General features: G+C 33.1%; 2 protein-coding genes across 4 annotated transcripts in view; one reads left to right on the top strand and one right to left on the bottom strand.

Annotated features, from left to right (window-relative positions):
• The first annotated feature begins 929 nt into the window (after positions 1-929).
• On the top strand, positions 930-6,917 carry LOC101737963 (uncharacterized). The gene is made up of 5 exons (XM_004930577.5): positions 930-1,303; positions 2,652-2,945; positions 3,047-3,258; positions 4,829-4,978; positions 6,339-6,917. Exons 1-5 carry the CDS (start codon positions 1,294-1,296, stop codon positions 6,423-6,425), a joined length of 753 nt encoding a protein of 250 aa, XP_004930634.1. The 5' UTR covers positions 930-1,293; the 3' UTR covers positions 6,426-6,917.
• Positions 6,918-8,994: 2,077 nt separating this feature from the next.
• Positions 8,995-19,091, bottom strand: part of LOC101735706 (lysosomal proton-coupled steroid conjugate and bile acid symporter SLC46A3) — a 61,367-nt gene continuing 51,270 nt past the window's right edge. For all 3 annotated transcript variants that reach the window (XM_004930626.5, XM_012694245.4, XM_062669104.1), the window contains 5 exons: positions 15,527-15,628; positions 14,736-14,873; positions 14,140-14,223; positions 13,320-13,476; positions 8,995-11,207 (listed from right to left, as the gene is read on the bottom strand). In XM_004930626.5, the coding sequence (XP_004930683.2) occupies positions 10,946-11,207; positions 13,320-13,476; positions 14,140-14,223; positions 14,736-14,873; positions 15,527-15,628 (743 nt within the window). In that variant the 3' untranslated portion in view covers positions 8,995-10,945. The remainder of the gene's footprint in view (positions 11,208-13,319; positions 13,477-14,139; positions 14,224-14,735; positions 14,874-15,526; positions 15,629-19,091) is intronic.

Below are 19,091 nucleotides of genomic sequence, written 5' to 3'. Positions count from 1 at the left end.
TAATTATTTAAATCTAAAAAAAACAATAAAATTTTAATAACAAAATAAATTATTTCACAAAACACCTGCATTCCCGCCAAAGAATTGGACGTATTACGGTGCCTACGGTCACTACAAGTGACCAAAAGATGACCAAAAGTATTAAAGTTGGATAGTGAATTAAAAAAAGAAAGATTTCCGCTTATGACGCACATTTCAAAATAGCATATTAATATTATTATATAGACATAATAATTAGACCAAAATAGTACTTATTTTTTTGTCTTAAGGAATACCAAAAAAAGTGGAATGTGTGTGCCTTGAGTGAAAAAATCATAGACCTTTCAGTGGAAAAAATGCATCTTCTCTACAAATGCTACATTCAGAATAAAATATCTTAACACGATTGCGCTGTTTGGGTGGGGTTGTGAGTTGGATGTTGCTGCTTACACTACTACAGCTTGATGCTTTTTGTTTTGTCTACTATAAGAAAGTTCTCCTTATCTTTATCCTCCAGAAGGTGAACAAATATGTTTTTGTGTTTGTTTCGTCCATAGAACAGGAGAGAGATAGGTACCAACAATTTTCTAACAAAAATCAAAGCTATGTCTATTGTATAAAAAATGAAATTGACTATAGAAATGAAATGAAATCACATTTCACGGTGATGAACGTCAACGCCGTAACTTTTGGATGAAATAAATTATACATCTCAGTAAGCCGATAAGAATAACAATTGCTACTAGATTGATCGGTTTACCTGAGAACGTAATCGCTAACATAAAGATCCCTTTGTAGGTAATAATTCCTGGCTATATCAAGAAAAATATTTGATTCAACAGATTCCAATTTTTCCCATCTATGATATTATTATTATTATCCTATTAAACTATGAACAAGTTATGTGACGTTAATGTGTAATTATGTTGTTGGTTGTTAGACATTAACAAGCTCCATAAATTCCCAATAACTTTACCGAAATATTATAGATACTATTAAATTGAATAAAAATTGTAAAAATATCCATTCCACATTAATTTCTGTATGGTATACATACTTGGTATTATTACTGGTTTAACGATATTAAAAAAACAGAGATAATAGGTATGTACTTTAGAATCCAGTTTATAGTATTACTATGTGTAATGTATATCTGTGGCAGTGGCGTAATCTATCTAAACAAGTGACGTAGTATCTCGCTTCGATACCTACCTAATCGGAAAGTCGGATCTCTAAATTCACTATTCTGGGCCGTGATCAAATAAGTATTTCGAGTGTTTTGAAATTTTAGTAGTAAATTTACCGAAATAGAAAATGTCTAGATGTAAGTACCCACATACTTCCCTAATTACTATAGCCTCTTTTTTTACCTTCTAAGATGCAAGTGTTTAGGTACTGAGGTACTAAAATTTTTATTTGTCGTCACTGAAGAATGTTTATTTAGATACCTACAGAAAAACTATATTAACGCCGCTCTAAATAAAAAGTGTAGAATGTCTGTTCTTTAAGCATCGTTGAATCATTGATGGTGCCGGTCACATTTACGATGAAAAAAGTTTTTGTATTTCACGTTGTTTTGAGAAAACATTGTATTTTCGTTAGATTTTCCAAGTCCTAGAGATTAAAGGTACTATATTCACGTTGAGTATGTAAGTTTAATCGAATTACAAATAATTGTTAAAGTAAGGTTACACAATATGTCATAATAATAATTATTAGCTTGACTCATCAGAAGCGCACATTCGTTACAAAAAAACCACTGTTTTCACGAATTTTATATTTCCAAAATCCTAAATTTTTATATTAAAATTATATTCTAGAGAACAATATAACAACAATATATTAACAAAGTTTTGGAAGTACCTACATAGTCTAATGCAATATTCTGTTGTCATTTTTAATTTATCAGATACTAAGTTAAATTGTATCATGTCCGTGTTAAGAAAACAAAATCGTAACAGGCGATTTTACTAAAAAAATATATAAAATAATCTTACATACTAGGTGTAATTAATCCCAAATCTTGCTAAAAATATTTTCTGATTTATTTGTTTGCTTGAACATCAAAGTATAAAACAAATGATAGTTTTAGTTTAGCCCGATTTGCAAAAAAAGTTAAGAATACATTTAGAATTATAATTACCTAAATTAAATAGTTTATCATACGTCCAAGAAATATTTCGTTTTCTTTAGGGAAAAATATTGTCTTTGAAATACAGGATGCTTCTGAAATGTATTTTGAATCCTTGATAAATTAAATTTTATTTTTCTACCTATTGGCTGGTAGCGTAAGGGACTATAACTGCTAGGTGAGATCATGGGGCTCAAGAGAGTGTGTTAACACTGGTTTTAGGAAGAGTAGGGCTTCACAGAATCTGCTTCACATCGAACTCATCATTGTAATCGCCAAGTTTCTGGGGGACTGTGACTGGTGTTTGAAAAGCCTAAAAGTACTGAGACTGGATCCGGGAGATCCAATAAAACATGTTCAGGGTAACATCAGATTTTTGTTGCCCTGTAGCCAGGCTTGAATATAAAATTAGTGGCAGCCACGACAAGAGAGCTATCTGTCGCGTTACTTTGTCAACATAGCATTCTGACACTTCCTAAAGATACTTATTATTCAGTTCTATAAATTTACCTATAAACAAAACTTTTTATTTAAATTTCAGATCCATACGGAAACCCAAATTATCCCCCACCCCAAGGACCAATTTACCCATCGCTCTACAATCCTGCAAATGCTCCACCTCCTGGCCAGCCTAATGTACCACCAAATTATCCTGTGCCTGGTTATAATGTTCAACATTCATTCCAACCCGGGTATAGTCTCGGACAACAACCTGCAGCAATGTCTTACCCAGGAATCACGCCAGCACCAACTGCACCTCGCGGCCATGTGACACCACATGGTGCATTTGGTTATCAAAGCTATCCTTATGTGACACCAACCCAGAGCTATGATAGTGAGTTCATTGATTATGTTTTTATATTTGATATCAAAAATTTGCATGGGAGTGATAAATAATTTAGGGTTTCGATATAATTATTATATGCTAATTTTCAGCAACAATTGAATGGGTTCCTACAACTCCTCAAAATGCTTCGATACTTAGCGAGAAGGCAGTGGTGGCTGGTTATGAAGGTCACGATGGTAGTCCCCTTTGGGTGATCAGGTCTCAGTTCCAAGGAGATCTAATCCCAGGCAAGTTATGCGTGAAACATTTCTCTGCATATGTTCCGTGGGGAGGAAAAGAAAATGCCGTTCAAAACATTGAGGTAAGTTTTCTTTTATAATATAATGATTAATATTTTTTGAAAAAATGCATAAAACTTATGGAGTCTGAAAAATTAATAAAAAATTATTTTCACAGGTGCTTCTCACAAAGTTTAATATAGCCTTGGTTTTCCTCCCACTGCCCTAAAAAAATTGTCTCGGCTATAATCTGTCTTAGACTTGACCACGCTTGCTCCCCTGTTTTTCTTGCCAAAATTAGAGTCCGTGACCATTCTCTTTGTGAGTGGATTAGATGAGGATACCCTGGATCACATTTTCTTTGACTGGCCCAATATCGTATCCCCTCTTTATGATATCCTTCCAAATGACATTCCCCAGCCTATTAATATTAATTGTTTATTAACTTTAGTCGCTGACCCGGCAGACTTCGAAGTGCCTCAATCGATAAATAAAAGACCTAAGCTTTTGTATAAAATAAACGTAAAACAAATAAAAGGAATCCGCCCGACGGGGAACCATCAAAAGAGAAACAAAATTGTTATTTTTATTTAATTCCGAGCATTTTCATATTTATCTACCTTTTAAACCTTCTCTGGACTTCCACAAATAATTCAAGATCAAAATTAGCCAAATCGGTCCAGCCGTTCTCTAACGAACAGCAATTCATTTTTATATATAGAGATAATATTTATCTCTAAAGTAGTTAGTCTAACATATATTTGTTTGTGCTGCTCTTAAAAGCACAGATTCGCGTATAGAAAAACCGACCAAATTTATTTGTATTTAGATTTAGTAATTTTTTTCCCTCTCCTAAGTACCGGTCATTTTTGTAAATACTTTGACATTGGCAAAATCAATGCCAAAGGCGTTGGAGCCAAATTCTTTATGTAAAAATAAAAAAAAAGTTGAATATATCTTATCTCAAAAGTATTTTAGCATTAAAATTCCAGTCCAACTGTTTCGGTGAGCTTAATCAATTTGCAACCACTAATATTTTAAACACTAAATATTGAAATAGTGTACTGTACTAAGTTTTTTATTTTTTTATTGCATAGATGGGTGGACGAGCTCACAGCCCACCTGGTGTTAGGTGGTTACTGGAGCACATAGACATCTACGACGTAAATGCCGCTACCCATCTTGAGATATGAGTTTTAAGGTCTCAGTATTGTTATAATGGCTGCCTTCCTTCAAACTGAAACACGTGACTGCTTCACGGTAATAGGGAGGGTGGTGGTGGTTAATTTCTTTCTTAAACACACATGCTTGTGTCATGTATATTCACAGATTTAAGGTGATCTTGTGCTAAAACATTTTCTTTTCTTATTCATGAACAATTCTTCCATATTTAATCTTAAATATATAATAATATACATATAAAAATATTGCTTCCTAAAAATGTTAATTACCTATCTGTAGTTGGGCAGCAGAGTTGTTGACCCATCTAGAGTTGAGTTGTAATCTGACTCCGCATAAAACAATGAGAATACTGCTCATACCCCAGACATAAGATTGAAGTCTCAATTGTATTGAAATAATATAAGTTGTTAAGATCCAATTAATTACATGGAAGTTAATTCCTTTTAGTTTGAAATATTTCATTTTCTATAGGTGTGCTGTGCCCGTCCTGAAAGGGTCAGGTGGTTGGAAAGCCGTGATGGTGTGATTCCTCCTAATGCTGTAATGGGTGGCAACACTGCAGCTGGTGAACCTCTGTATATTGGCAGGGCTAGGGAACAGGGATCATTGACCCCTGGAAAGGTATAACCATAATATTATAGTTTTCTTGTCAAATATTTTTTCTAAAACATTAGAATGTGTTATTTGTATGTTTTGTGGTCTCCTTTTGTGTATGGTATATACAATCAATTATTTCTTAATTTAATTGACATATTCCCATCTTATATTCTGTCACCCCACATTTTAAGTACTCCATGAAAATCTTATCACAGTACAAATACTGCCTTGCATTGTTTCAAAATTCTTTAAAACATTCATCGTCATCTTAGCAGTTTTATGCACTTCATTCGTTTATTGCATCCACTTCGATAAAGCGGCACGACACGAGAACCCTCTCATCGTGGCCGCCGGTAACTACATTCCCGATCCTGCAGACAGAATCGAAAGCAGTCGACGTCGCCCCAAACACGTCATTTCGGATCCTCCCGATCCACTAACAGTGCTTTTAGGTACCTCAAGCACCGGTCACCGTTCTCGTCGAACCCATCGCTTGCGACGAAGGGCTCGACGAGTAAATTAACCCTCAGACACAGCCCACTGAGTTTCTCGCCGGATCTTCTCAGTGGGTCGCGTTTCAGATCTGGTGGTAGATTCTGCGAAGCACGGCTCTTGCTAGAGTTCGTGTTAGCAATGTCGTTAGATTTGAGCCCCGTGAGCTCACCTACTAGTTAAGGTTCCGCTGAAATAGCCTCTCAAGGCTATCAGCTTAGGTAGGAAAAAAAGTATCGTTTATTGCACAATCATGCTGTGTGCTGAGATTTTCTGTCAGTGTGCTAAATTCGTGATTTGGATTTAAAGCAGACTTTGTCTGGTCATTTGGTCGCATTGGCAATCCCAACCGTGACCTGGTCAAATATTCACTCTCACCTTATATCACAAGTCTATGAAATTGCTCTTGTCGTTAATATATTACTGACATTTATACGATAGTAACTAATTATCAAGCGATAACCAAATGGGCTGGTGGTAACACTGTGCTTTCGAGTGACGAAACGTTTGGATTCATTACGACGCTTGAAAGGCAAACGTAACTAAGGGACAATAACTTCTTTATACATAAATGATAGGCAATAACCATATTCGATGCGCAAAATAAATATTTATCTAGGTCTATTAAAATCATTTCAATCCTACAGTTAGATTCGTTAAAATAGATTTTTTTTCACGTATTTCAACTTTAAATTTTTAAATTAATTATTTTTTTAATTTTTAAAAGTAGTTTAAATTAGTTTTTAATTAATTTTAAATTAGTTTAAATTAGTCTGCTGTAAAGTTCACGCATTGTCGCTTAGTCACGTTTGCCTTTCAAGCATCGATTAGGTAATTATTTGATATTCAAATTATTAAATCATTTCATAATCAAATAATTTTTGTGTTACAGGTGCACCCGAGTCACAAAGTGTTGTACATATCGTTCGCCGGCCAAGAACTACCTCATAAGGTATACGAAATACTTTGCACAGTGTAAACCTTAATTACTTTTTTACAGTTTTATGAATGTCTTTATTTTTATTATACTTTAATTTCTTAAAAGAGATCTGTAATATTTTTGAACATCAGTTTATAGAATGTAATAAGTATATTTTGATACGTTACGAACGTGTATTAAATAAATAAAAAAAAAAAAACACCTAGAACATTAATATTTTGCCAGCGTAAAGATGGTGCAAAGTAACAATAATCTTAATTAGATATAATCTGTGGGTAACATAATAAACAAATAAATGAGTTGTATTTTGTGCATTTTTATCGTTGATAGCATATAAATTGTTATTAATAGGCCTTTAATTTTACTATGATGTTTAATTATAATATTTTATATCTACTATATTGTGCAATGCTAATGTAATTTGTAAACAGGTGAATATAAGGTTTTCTAAAATCTTTTATACAGATATAATACAGTATATATGGTGAATGTGTAATTTTATAACTTTTTAATAAAGATTAGAAAAAATAACTGTTTTAATACGATTGGTAATACATAGTTTGGGGATATATATACGACAAAGGGAAGATCTTCCACCGAGCGGATGATATTGCTCGGTAGACCGACGGTCCGAATGTTGTTGTTCGGAACTTGTATATATGCGCTTTATCTTGAAAATGTCGTAAGCGAGATTCAGGCATCTGTCAATTATCTTGCGTTGTATGATGGCTACCCGCCACAATAGTATACAGGTATGATATAGATAATAAACAATTATGGGCTCCATTAACAGCGATATACGTGTTTATGCAAACAACATTAAAGCTATAAGGATCCCGTGCCCATTTTCTCGCGTTTCTTGAGAGTTTAAAAGACGTAGTTCCTTATACTTCAAGCGCACGCTGCATACGTAATTGTATTCAATTCTCAAAATTATAATTTTAATGTAATAGCCTGTACTTTTCAATGAATAATTCCCTAACAATACCTATGAAGGCTATATTGCGATATAAGATTTAGTCTAGTCAACAAGTTCAAAAACGTTAAATAGACATAAAGCTCCTAAAAATATGTGCGATAGCTCATTGGATGCGGAATGATGTCTACAAAAATGTTTTTTAAGGGCTTGTTAGCACATAAAAAATTGCGATTGTTATAAACAAAATAAGATTTAAAAAAAAAGAATTTGGTTTTTCCTTAATAATTTCTAAAATAATGATATTTAAGGAATTTAGAAAAAAAGATCCTGAAAGAGGAGGAAATTTCCAATAAAAAAGTCCCAACTCCCGGAATTCTATCTCTATTATTTTTAAAAACCCTAAAATAATCTATTTGTTTATAAACAATTTCTTAACAAATAGCGTAAATTTTTTTTTTTAAATGTTAATTAATACCTATGGTAGATGCAAAAACAGCAATATTAAGATATTACGGAAAAAAACTATTTTTCATAACATTTATTAGAAATTTAATTTTTTGTTAATTAAAAAAAAATTATAATTATCAAAATAATAAAGATTAAAAAAATTTTTTGCAATACTTTATTAAGTACTTAAATGATAAGAGCTCCACAAAGGGAAAAATTTATAGATGAATTATTGTAACTTATACCGTAATTTATAAAAACAGAGATTGGAGAAAAGTTAGTTAATTAACAATGGTGTAAATTTTTGAAAAATCGATATAATATTTTTTTTTCACCTAGGTTTTTTTCGTTCAAGTGTTTAGATTACACCATAATATATTCAAATTTTTAAATTGTTATTTAATACTATAAAAAAAAATATTTTAGGTGATATACCGGCTTCTTAGACGGCGCGCCTATGCCGTAACGACCTCGCGGAGCGCTATTTTCATCGTTAATTTTTTTTTATAAATAATAGAGATAGAATTCCGGGAGTTGGGACTTTTTTATTGGAAATTTCCTCCTCTTTCAGGATCTTTTTTCTAAATTCCTTAAATATAATTATTTTAGAAATTATTAAGGAAAAACCAAATTCTTTTTTTTTAAATCTTATTTTGTTTATAACAATCGCAATTTTTATGTGCTAACAAGCCCTTAAACAACATTTTTGTAGACATCATTCCGCATCCAATGAGCTATCGTACATATTTTTAGGAGCTTTATGTCTATTTAACACGTTTTTGAACTTGTTGACTAGACTAATTGCTTTAGTATCATAGATTATTAGATAGAGCATTAGTATTATCTAGTATCTGTCTCATAGTTTAAGTCGTAGGTACCCTAAAAGATAAGACGCCCGGTGCATTCGTGTCGAGCGATGCAATGGTTTTCGAATCTCGTAAATAGTTACTAATTTTTCTAATTTAATACGTACTTAACAATGGTTCACTTATAATTTACGTAATTACTGGTGGTTGCACATATTGTGAGTCCGCACGGGTAGGTACCACCAACCCACCTATTTTTGTCCTGAATCAGTAATACGTTTCGGTTTAAAAGGTGGGGTAGCCGTTGTACTGTTAAAACATACCTATGGGCTCCGGTTACCACTTAACACCAGGTGAGCCGTGAGTTCATCCAAGCATGTAAGCTATAAAAAAAAAAAAAACAGACTATAATACTGCTGCACTAAAGAAAGAAGAGTTATTTACATCAGATTTAAAAAAGTTTGTTTATTCACACTTAGGTACATAATATAGCATCACTATGAGGTAAGTATTATTTATAAAACTTAACTATAGATACATTTCAACCTAAGTACACAAATCTGTTGCCTAATGTTACAATTCAGTTTTTCTACGAGTTCGTATACAACCGAAGACTTAAAACTACTTAAATGTCGAAACACTGATCATATGTCGGGAATTTTAGAAAAAAAGAAGATCCCAATTATTTTTATGCGTAGAAATTTAAACATTTCAGTCTTACAGAAAAAAACTTGTAGGGCACTTGTATACCGCCTCTGATTACAAAAGGGTTCTTTTATAATGTGAGTAACGCACATTTAAATTAATGTGAAGACAATAGCATAGATTGTAAACGATTAAACAAGAGGCGGTATTAAGCCAACAGTATAACAAGGAAAAACAAATTATTAAATTATCGGTTTAAATTATTGTTATAATATTCTTCTAACCTATTTTACAATCAATGAATCAATGTTTACTTATAGTATGTAATCGCATTGTTTACTTACAAAAGTATCGACATGTTCATGTGAGTGAGAAAATTTATTAATAGGTTTTTAAATATCTACTATTTTCGATATATTTTTTTGTTGTCTCAAAATTTTTAAAAATATGCTTAGAAATAGGACAGACGGTTCCAATTTTGATCACATTCATAGTGTGGTGATCATTCTGTAAATTATTATTATATCACTTGTTACATAGCTGCATATTTACAAATTAAATCTAAAAAATAAAATAGGAATGTTGTTTGATCACAAAATTAATAAAACAAGTATTGAAAATCTTTTCAATTTACAATAAAACATTTCATTTGTAAAATTACACATAAATATTCAATGAGTCTTTTTGGCGGTTATGTGAGGAGCAAATTATGAATTGCTTTGTTTTTTTTTTTTTTAATTTGGCTTTAGCGTTTAACGAAAGTGGTTTATTAACTATTTAGTATTTTTAAAGTGCACAATTGTAGGAAAATGAAACAAAGCCGCAGGACGTAGCTGGTCGGGATCTTCCAAAAAATCCTCTGAAAAGGTCTCATTAAATAACCGTCATTTTACTTTGATTAGATTTAATCCCTTATCATCTCGTTTCATTTAATTTCATCCCAATTAATGTCTGAAATTAATTACCCTCATTTCATTTCGCTCCATATATTTTTTCATAAAACAGAATATACAAAAGATTAGGCTGTATTGTCTGATACCTTCGTCTTTCAAGGTGAAAAAATAAAACTATACTGAATCTCCACTCCGATGACTTTCTTCTAATATCAAACATTACGTTAAAATAGCAAAGGTGGGTAGGTACCGTACGTATGTACCGTACTTACTCATTTATACATGTACCATCGATACCTTTGCATTTAAAATACTAATTAAATCAAATATCACTAACGCAGAAAACAGTACACAATACGCACAAAACTTTAACAAAATATTGTTTATTATTAGAAAATCGGTGCCCTCCGCGGTTTCACCCGCTTTTTTTGTAATTATGATTCCATCATGTTTCCAATATCATGTTTCCTGAATTAATTTAAGTCATGTGTTGCTGCCACTCAATCGATTTTTTTTTAAATTATATTTTAGACGTCTACATATTCCTTGGCTCACCTGGTGTAAAGTGGATACTGGAGCCCATAGATATGAGAACGTGATGCTGCCACCTATCTTGAGTTTTGAGATCGAAATTTCAATTCTATTTTACAAAGATTACTTCGAGAAATACTTAAGTTATTGGTACCTATTAATCCGGTATTCCAACATACTGTGCTCCCAGAAAAAAAAAAACAGCAAAAATTATGTGGATCCGTTGTGTCATTACTACGCGAAAGTAGGTTAAACGAACACATTTTAACTTGTCATAAAAAACTGATGGCAAAAGAAATTAAGAAAATTGGTCCTTTGTTAATGCTGTATTTTACTGTTGCAGAGCATACTCTCAGTAAATCCCATTTCGATTTGAGATTGGTTGACGTTTTCTATAGAAGTTTCGGGAACATTTAGTTGCTTTTCCATGTTTTCCTGTTTGTTTGCTTCACTGTCCGCCACGTATGCTTTGTTGTCGACGCCAGATTTCTCTAACATTTCGGAGGCTTTAATCTCGATTGGCTTCTCGATCTTGGGGTCTTGTCGTTTACTGTACTTCTTGTTCGCTAGGTAGAGCCACCTGTAAGCGAAAAAATCTTTCAAACTCTAAGTTAGAAAACGGTTATTTAACGGTTAGAAAACCCAAAACAAAAATTCTAAATAATTTGCGACTTGGCCGTACATCTGGGAATGTCGACGTCTATGAGATGTCTACTCACCATCAGATGGGTCATTTACAAATGCAAAAAATTAAATAAAAACACTTCTCTTAAAATTTTCCTGGAAAACACATCACTATGGTATTAGGGATGGTGCATTGGAACTTATTACTTCCTATTTATCAGGAAGGATACAAACAGTAGATGTGAAAGGAAATAGATCTTCAGGCACCACCTTGAAAATGGGTGTACCTCAGGGTTCCATTTTGGGTCCTTTTTTATTTCTAATATATATAAACGATTTGCCTAGTTTTATTGAGTCCCGACACGAGGTCGTATTATTCGCAGATGATACATCTTTATTATTTAAAATTAAACGACAATTACAAGTCTATGACGAAGTGAATGATGCGATTTCGTGTGTGGTTCATTGGTTCCGTATCAATAACCTATTATTGAATAGTAAGAAAACGAAATGTATTAAATTTACTTTAAAATGTATTAAATCATCTTTAAATGTGAGACAAGTAGATAGTAATGTAATTGTTTCTGAGGAATCATTGGAGCTTGTTGAGTCAACCGTATTTCTTGGTATAACAGTGGACTCCAAACTACAGTGGGGACCTCATATTCATAAATTGGCGAGTAAGCTTAGCTCTGCAGCATACGCAGTAAAAAAAATTAGAATGTTAACAAATGCGGACACGGCTCGTTTAGTTTACTTTAGTTACTTCCACAGTGTTATGTCCTATGGCATTTTGCTATGGGGCAATGCGGCCGATGTAGAAATGATATTTATTCTGCAGAAAAGAGCTATACGTGCTATTTATAACATGCACTCAAGGGAATCCCTGAGGGAAAAATTTAAAGAAATTAAAGTTCTCACTATGCCATCCCAGTACATCTTTGAAAATTTGATGTATGTTCGTAAAGATATTGAGGAGTTTCCTAAGATGTCGGACATACATAATAGAAATACTAGGAACAAACACAAGCTTGTTGTGCCGATGAGTAGGTTACATAAGATACGAAATTCATTCGGGTGTTTGTCTGTGCGCCTGTATAACAAAATCCCACAAGATGTTCAGAACCTACATATACATAGGTTTAAGAAAACTATTAAAGAACATCTGTGCAATAAAGCTTACTATAAAGTCAATGATTATCTAGAAGATTGCACTAAGTGGGAATGAGTTGCTCGCTCCGGGAATTTCAATATTGTAAAATTGTTATGTTATAATTACTTATTGTAATATGAATATTTAAAAAAAAAAATATGTAAAATAAAAATAAAAATCTAATATATAAAAAAAAAAAAAAAAACATGCCCGCTGAGTTTCTTGCCAATTCTTCTCAGGACGGAGGCTAATTCTTGTGAATTGGCGGTAATTCTTTTGACGTTCAACAAGTATGTACTTTCATTTATGTTGAATAAAACTTTTTTGATTTGATTTGATGACTAATTTGAATTAAGCTTTACTTGTAATTTATCGATAGCAAATCGTTTTAGTATGCCTCAGAAAACATAATGCAGCTTAGAATAGTGTAGGTATACCCACTGTTTTATAAAAGAACTAGCTGTACCCGTCCGCTTCGCTGGGCATTTAAAATTAACATCATTATTTCTCACCCCCACAAAGATTCTCATCATTAACTCCCCCCGCAACTGGTGTAAGGAGTTCAACACTCATATAAAATAAATATTAGCCTATCCATTAAGTACATGTATTTTCTACATGGATATCAAGTTTCAAGTCAATCGGATGCATGGTTCAGACTTCAGTGGTTATAACGGAACATCCGTAAAAACCACTAGATTTATATATTAGTATAGATAATTATTATATAAGTTAAAAATATATCTATAAATAATCCACAATATAAAATATCTCATATTTAATACATATTAAATAGATTATTCATTAGTATGAACAACATTATCTTAATGAAGTAATAGCAGCCTACATTTTTCAAGATGATTCAATGTAACCTGCAATGTAAAATTAATACAGGCGTGTTAAGATAAAACTTACATAAAAATGAGAACGGCTGGCGTCGTGAGACCCCCTCCGAGTAAGAAGAAAGCTCCCGGGAAAGATTTAATCGTAGCCGTGTAGACCGTCGTATACATTGGAGCATAAATGAGTGGCATCATCGCTTCGGCGAGACCGAAGAAGGAGTTCACTTTTCCTAAATAAAACAAAAGGAAAATGAAGCATCCGTTGCCTATAGGCAACTAATGGATAAAACGCCCGGTGCATTCGTATCGAGATATTATTATTACATATACGTCGGGTCTCGAAAACTTTTTTTTTTTTTTTTTTTTTATTGCTTAGATGGGTGGACGAGCTCACAGCCCACCTGGTGTTAAGTGGTTACTGGAGCCCATAGACATCTACAACGTAAATGCGCCACCCACCTTGAGATATAAGTTCTAAGGTCTCAGTATAGTGACAACGGCTACCCCACCCTTCGAACCGAAACGCATTACTGCTTCACGGCGGAAATAGGCGGGGTGGTGGTACCTACCCGTGCGGACTCCCAAGAGGTCCTACCACCAGTGATTACGCAAAATGGCACATCCCAATTTTATTAAGTAAATACGTACCAAGTACTTACGAACGACTTTCGCGAGGTAAGATTAATATCGTGTAATAAAAATAAAAACCATAGGATATTTTGATTTCATTTGTATTATCATCTTCCTGCCTGTTTTTAGCCGCATAGCCGGTCACGGGTTCCGGTTTGCCCTAATGCCTCATGTCGTGATGAGTTTCGGTACCCAAAGATCACAATTTAAAAATATCCGCATAGAAGTTTAATTAATAAGTTACCTACTTATTAAAAACTTACCTAACTCATCCCTTTCCACCAACTTCGAGATCATTGACCTCATAGCTATGAACGATGTTCCGTTGAATATTTCAATTAAAGGTGCTGAAAAATATAAAATTAAACAAATAAATATTAAACGATTTCTAAGACATCTAAAAGAAATTAAATCCCAAGACATGCCGCCTCGGTGTCCTCGAGTCACAATAACCGTCCAAAATAGCAGTTATCTTCAGTCCTCACCTTATTTTGTAACTTAATTTTCGTACTATTATAATTGCTAATTACACCATGCTTAACATGCCGTTTTATATACGGGGCTTGGGACGCTGAGCTCGGGATATTGAAGGAATGTAATCTCGTCTGATCTTCTCAGTGGGTCGCCAAAAAGCTGAGCTCTCAGATATCGTTCCGTGGCTTGGTATCGCGAAATGCGTCGGGCACTGTCCATGGCGGCGATTCGGGATTTGAGATGGCACAATCCCAAGCTCCGATTAGAGAAAACATAAGTTGAAGAATAAAAAAAATAAAAAAAATAGCATAGATGGAACATTTAGATTGGTCTTGTCACATCCTATTTACACGAAGGCCTACATATAATTAGATAATAAACAAACCTAAGTAAATATGCCATGTTTTCGTTGCAAAAGCGTACATGAATCCAGCTAGTATTTTGCTTGTGCAGGAAATCACTCCAATTATAGCATCGTCTAACTTCATAACGTGGCTGAAGACTCCGACCGAAAATAGGGTTCCTAAAACATAAAATAGTTTGTTAAAGTATCTACATTAATGAGTACTGAACGTTAATTATAAAAAATGTTCCTTGAAATATCATATGCAAATTATTTTATTAACGAACATCAAAATACTATTTATTAAAATAAATAAAAAAGAACCTATGGGAAACAAAGATTGCTGTGATAACTAAAGTTTGGAATACCGCGAAATTAAAAGTAATCAGCTGTATGTTTTTTGCGTGGCCGTTGTACTCAATTTATAACGTTAATTTTTATTTTAACTAGTCACATCAAAAATGTTAGGTACAAAGGGAACAAATAGAATCGAATTTACAAATTTGCGGGTCTTATCTATCTATATATATCAATATGAATTGCTGTTCGTTAGTCTCGCTAAAACTCAAGAACGGCTTGACCGATTTGGCTAATTTTGGTCTTGAATTATTTGTGGAAGTCCAGAGAAGGTTTAAAAGTTAAATAAATATGAAAATGCTCGGAATTAAATAAAAATAACAATTTGTTTTTCCTTTGATTCGTCCCCCGTCGGACGGCTTCCTTTTGTTTGTTTTAAGTTTTTTTTATACAAAAGTTTAGGTCTTTTATTTTTCGATTGAGGCACTACAAAGTCTGCCGGGTCAGCTAGTTATAAATAAAATTATAAGACTCACCTAGTAATGAAGTGCACATAGCGTACGTTGAGAACATACTGAAGTCAACCTCATTCCAATTAAACCTGAATCTAGTGTAAAGGTACACAACGGACATCTCCCCTGCAATCCAAAAGTGAATCAAAATTAATAATGCCTCTAATTGCACCACTTAACACTGTTGCCAAATTTAAAGCTTCGATTTATCGCCTTTTCGCAACGCAAAATGCGTACATACGAACTTCCAAATAAACGAATAGTTATTATTCCCTTGAATTAGGCAATCTGGAAACAAAGACGCTCACAATATGCCCAAAAAAGTAAAAAGGTCGTAAAGAATGCATGCATATATTTTTACTGGGTAAGTAATACTAATATGCAATGTCACAAGGACGATTTCTTATTCCAGTTTTTTTTAAAAACAAAGATTTATAAATAATATGGATAACTAACATAATCTTCACAATAGATAATAAAATTCTTCACGAGATTTATATTATTAATTTTGACGTCATCCCTTTGCAACATTTTATAAAAATCTACGTTTAATTAAGGAAGTATGTATTTATAGATATTCAAATAGAGGTATTTACCCAGCGCAAACAATGAAATAAAAATGCGTCCGTCACGCAAAAAGTTCACATGGATGATTCTTAAAACCGACCCAACAAAAAAGGCATTATTTGGCCAACAACATGCGGTTTTCAAGAACTACATTGACGCGAGCATGTCAATCAATTTATCACAGGACGTACGCTGATTAAGCACATTAATTACCGAATTGTACTCAAAAAATTGCCGAATCGATTCAGGAAATGCAATGCTAAACATCCATTAGTGAGGAAGCACTTTGTTATTGTTCATTAAGCTGCGGTGGTAGAGCAATAGTATTATATGTTTTAAAACAAAAATTAAACAAACGGAATTGCTCACAGATCTTTAGCAATTACTTTTATGCAGTAATGATTCTGCAAGTGCTGATTAACTATCTCTTAACATTCAATGTTCACATGACATTGAATTACAAGTTCCGCGTTGCAAAAAATATATTTGTGCATAGGTATTGTAAATACAGAAATTAAATTAAAGAAACTATATAATCCAGACATTTTGTCGTTGGTATATCACGGAACGAATTCCGAACAAATGCTTCTGTTACAACTTAAAAAAAATTGTCTAAATTCACAATTAGTACTTCTAAACAACGTGATTCTTTCCTACGATTGAAATAAAACTTAGAAAATTTGAGTGCGTTGTATTAAAAATAATTTAAGTAGGTAAATAGCTTAGCTATTGGTATGTACCGAATTGTATTTTACATATTGTTGCTCCCAGTTCCCGCTAGTGCTGTGAGAATACGCGTTGTACTAACAATCCCTGACCAAAAAATGAAGGCACAGAGATGAATTCAGTAAACAATTTGAATGTAAACATATCTTCCACAGTAAGTGCATTAAATAAAATCGTATTGATAACCTAATCAGGTGATCCAACTCTGCCCTTCATCATTAATCCTACCGACCCAACTGCTTAGAATAGAAAGCGAAACTTATGGTTAAATGAAAGCTACATAAATATTAACAAGTTATTCAAGTGTTTATGTCATACGTCGAATCTAGTTTCGAGTTGCCTGGACTTTACGACGCAATCCACTACAAACTAATAAATCAGCTATAATCACTAAATGTCAAAATCTGTATTAGTGAATACATCAAATTTTGATCGTTTACTACTAATTTAATATTCCAAAAAATTTACCATACCTATGAGAAAAAAAGAGAAGACATGTTGCGCCGACCCCAGGTGACTGAGAGAAGGCAGGATAATGATGAGCTATGATAAAAACTACCGTTGCCCTTGCAACTGCCCATACGTTGCGGCGTCTGCCTACAAGTGTACCTTGACGACTATTTAATGTTATTAAACTTATTACCGTAATCATTTTTATGTGAGTAATTTAAGGTATGGTAATTTTCCTGCACGGCCTGATGTGAGATTAAAATTTTCCGTGTAACGTAGATGACCACACTATTTAGAGAATCTATAGAAATTAGTAATATTAAATTTTAAAAGTCGTGGCCTACAGAATAAGACGCCCGGTACCACTAGGTATGCCGGTGTACAACATCCCGCACATCGATTTTATTAAGGAAAGATGTACTTAGGTATCACATATTCATGCTTAACTCCAACAATGAAAGACATTATGTAATAATCAAAATTTATAAATGTAGATAGGGCGTATTATAAGTAGAAGAAGTAGTCATGCGTTCAGACTTGAAGAAACTTAAAAATTCGATATCAAAACTTAAGGAAGGTGATAAGCATTAAAAATAAGTTCGTTAAGCTTTTAATAAGATTATAGATAAGAATTTTTTGAGCCTACGATACTCAAGACGTTTTCGGACTCTGTCTTACAGCTGTGTGATGCTAACACAGGTCATTGACTCTCGACGAGTTTTCTCACTAAGTACGGATCTATCGACTCAGTACTTTTAGTATAATTAAATTATAATTACATTTATCTATCTAGTACAACATTTCATTCATAATAATTTTTACTTTGATCAATAATAATTATCAAGCTCTTAAATTATCGCCTTAGGTAAACTTTGACTTATTAAATTATCATTAGCAAGCACTTGTTAATTATTAAAAATGCACTCAATACCGCAAGTTTTGTAACTTACGTGAAAGAGAAAAAGTAACTATTAGCAAATGATAAGCTACCTAATTTAACTCTTAAAATAGTAAAGTTTAGTGAAATATCTGTAATTTCTTAACAAATTGCTAATTGTATTTATAATATATTATATAAACATCTTAATATATATAAATCTCGTGTCACAATGTTTGTCCTCAATGGACTCCTAAACCACTTAACCGATTATAATAAAATTCGCACACCATGTGCAGTTCGATCCAACTTGAGAGATAGGATGGTTTTTATTTCGATGAATGGTCGCAATATTTATTAATTAACAATAAAATGATTTCTTATGTTGATTTTTGTTATTAATTGTAAGTTTCATAAGTCTAAAACAGATGGCGCCTTAAATCAGTTTTTACAGGCAATTGTTATACTGTGACTTTAATATCTCATAGATGGCGCTGTGCTAAAAATACCAACGTTTCACATAAGCTACAATTTAATGGCATAAGCACCACGTGTTTCTGAGGCTAAAGTATAAGTGAAATTTATTTCGTAGTAAACGCACTACAGTGAAATCCAATTGTTCTTACGTTGTCAATTTTTGGTATTAGCATAGGCGGCCGCGAATTATTTAGAAACAAAAATCTAAGCCACAGCCACAGCAACGTGTGGCCGGGTCCGCTAGTAATTGTAATAAAAAATATAATGTACAACAACAAATTGGCACATGGAAACAATAACGTAAGCATATAATTATTGACTGGCAAACTGCTAGGTAACACCTACTAAAAGTTACAATGATTTCAAAACAAGATAATTCGTTGTAAAGCCTGCTCTACCACAATTTTCTGAAAAATACAGATTCTGGGCTTTTAGCCACACTGACTTCTGGCTTAGCCTCAATCAGCTGTGAAGCAATTATTACTTTTGGAT

Source organism: Bombyx mori, chromosome 6, assembly GCF_030269925.1.
Source record: "Bombyx mori chromosome 6, ASM3026992v2".
NCBI lineage: Eukaryota > Metazoa > Arthropoda > Insecta > Lepidoptera > Bombycidae > Bombyx > Bombyx mori.
The sequence above is the reverse complement of the archived record's forward strand: the minus strand, read 5'-3'. Positions and strand labels throughout refer to the sequence as shown.

Excerpts from the sequence above, each read along its gene's own strand:
- LOC101737963 (XM_004930577.5), top strand. Across the intron at positions 2,946-3,046 it reads ACCAACCCAGAGCTATGATA|CAACAATTGAATGGGTTCCT; the intron begins GTGAGTTCATTG and ends GCTAATTTTCAG. Across the intron at positions 4,979-6,338 it reads GATCATTGACCCCTGGAAAG|GTGCACCCGAGTCACAAAGT; the intron begins GTATAACCATAA and ends TTTGTGTTACAG.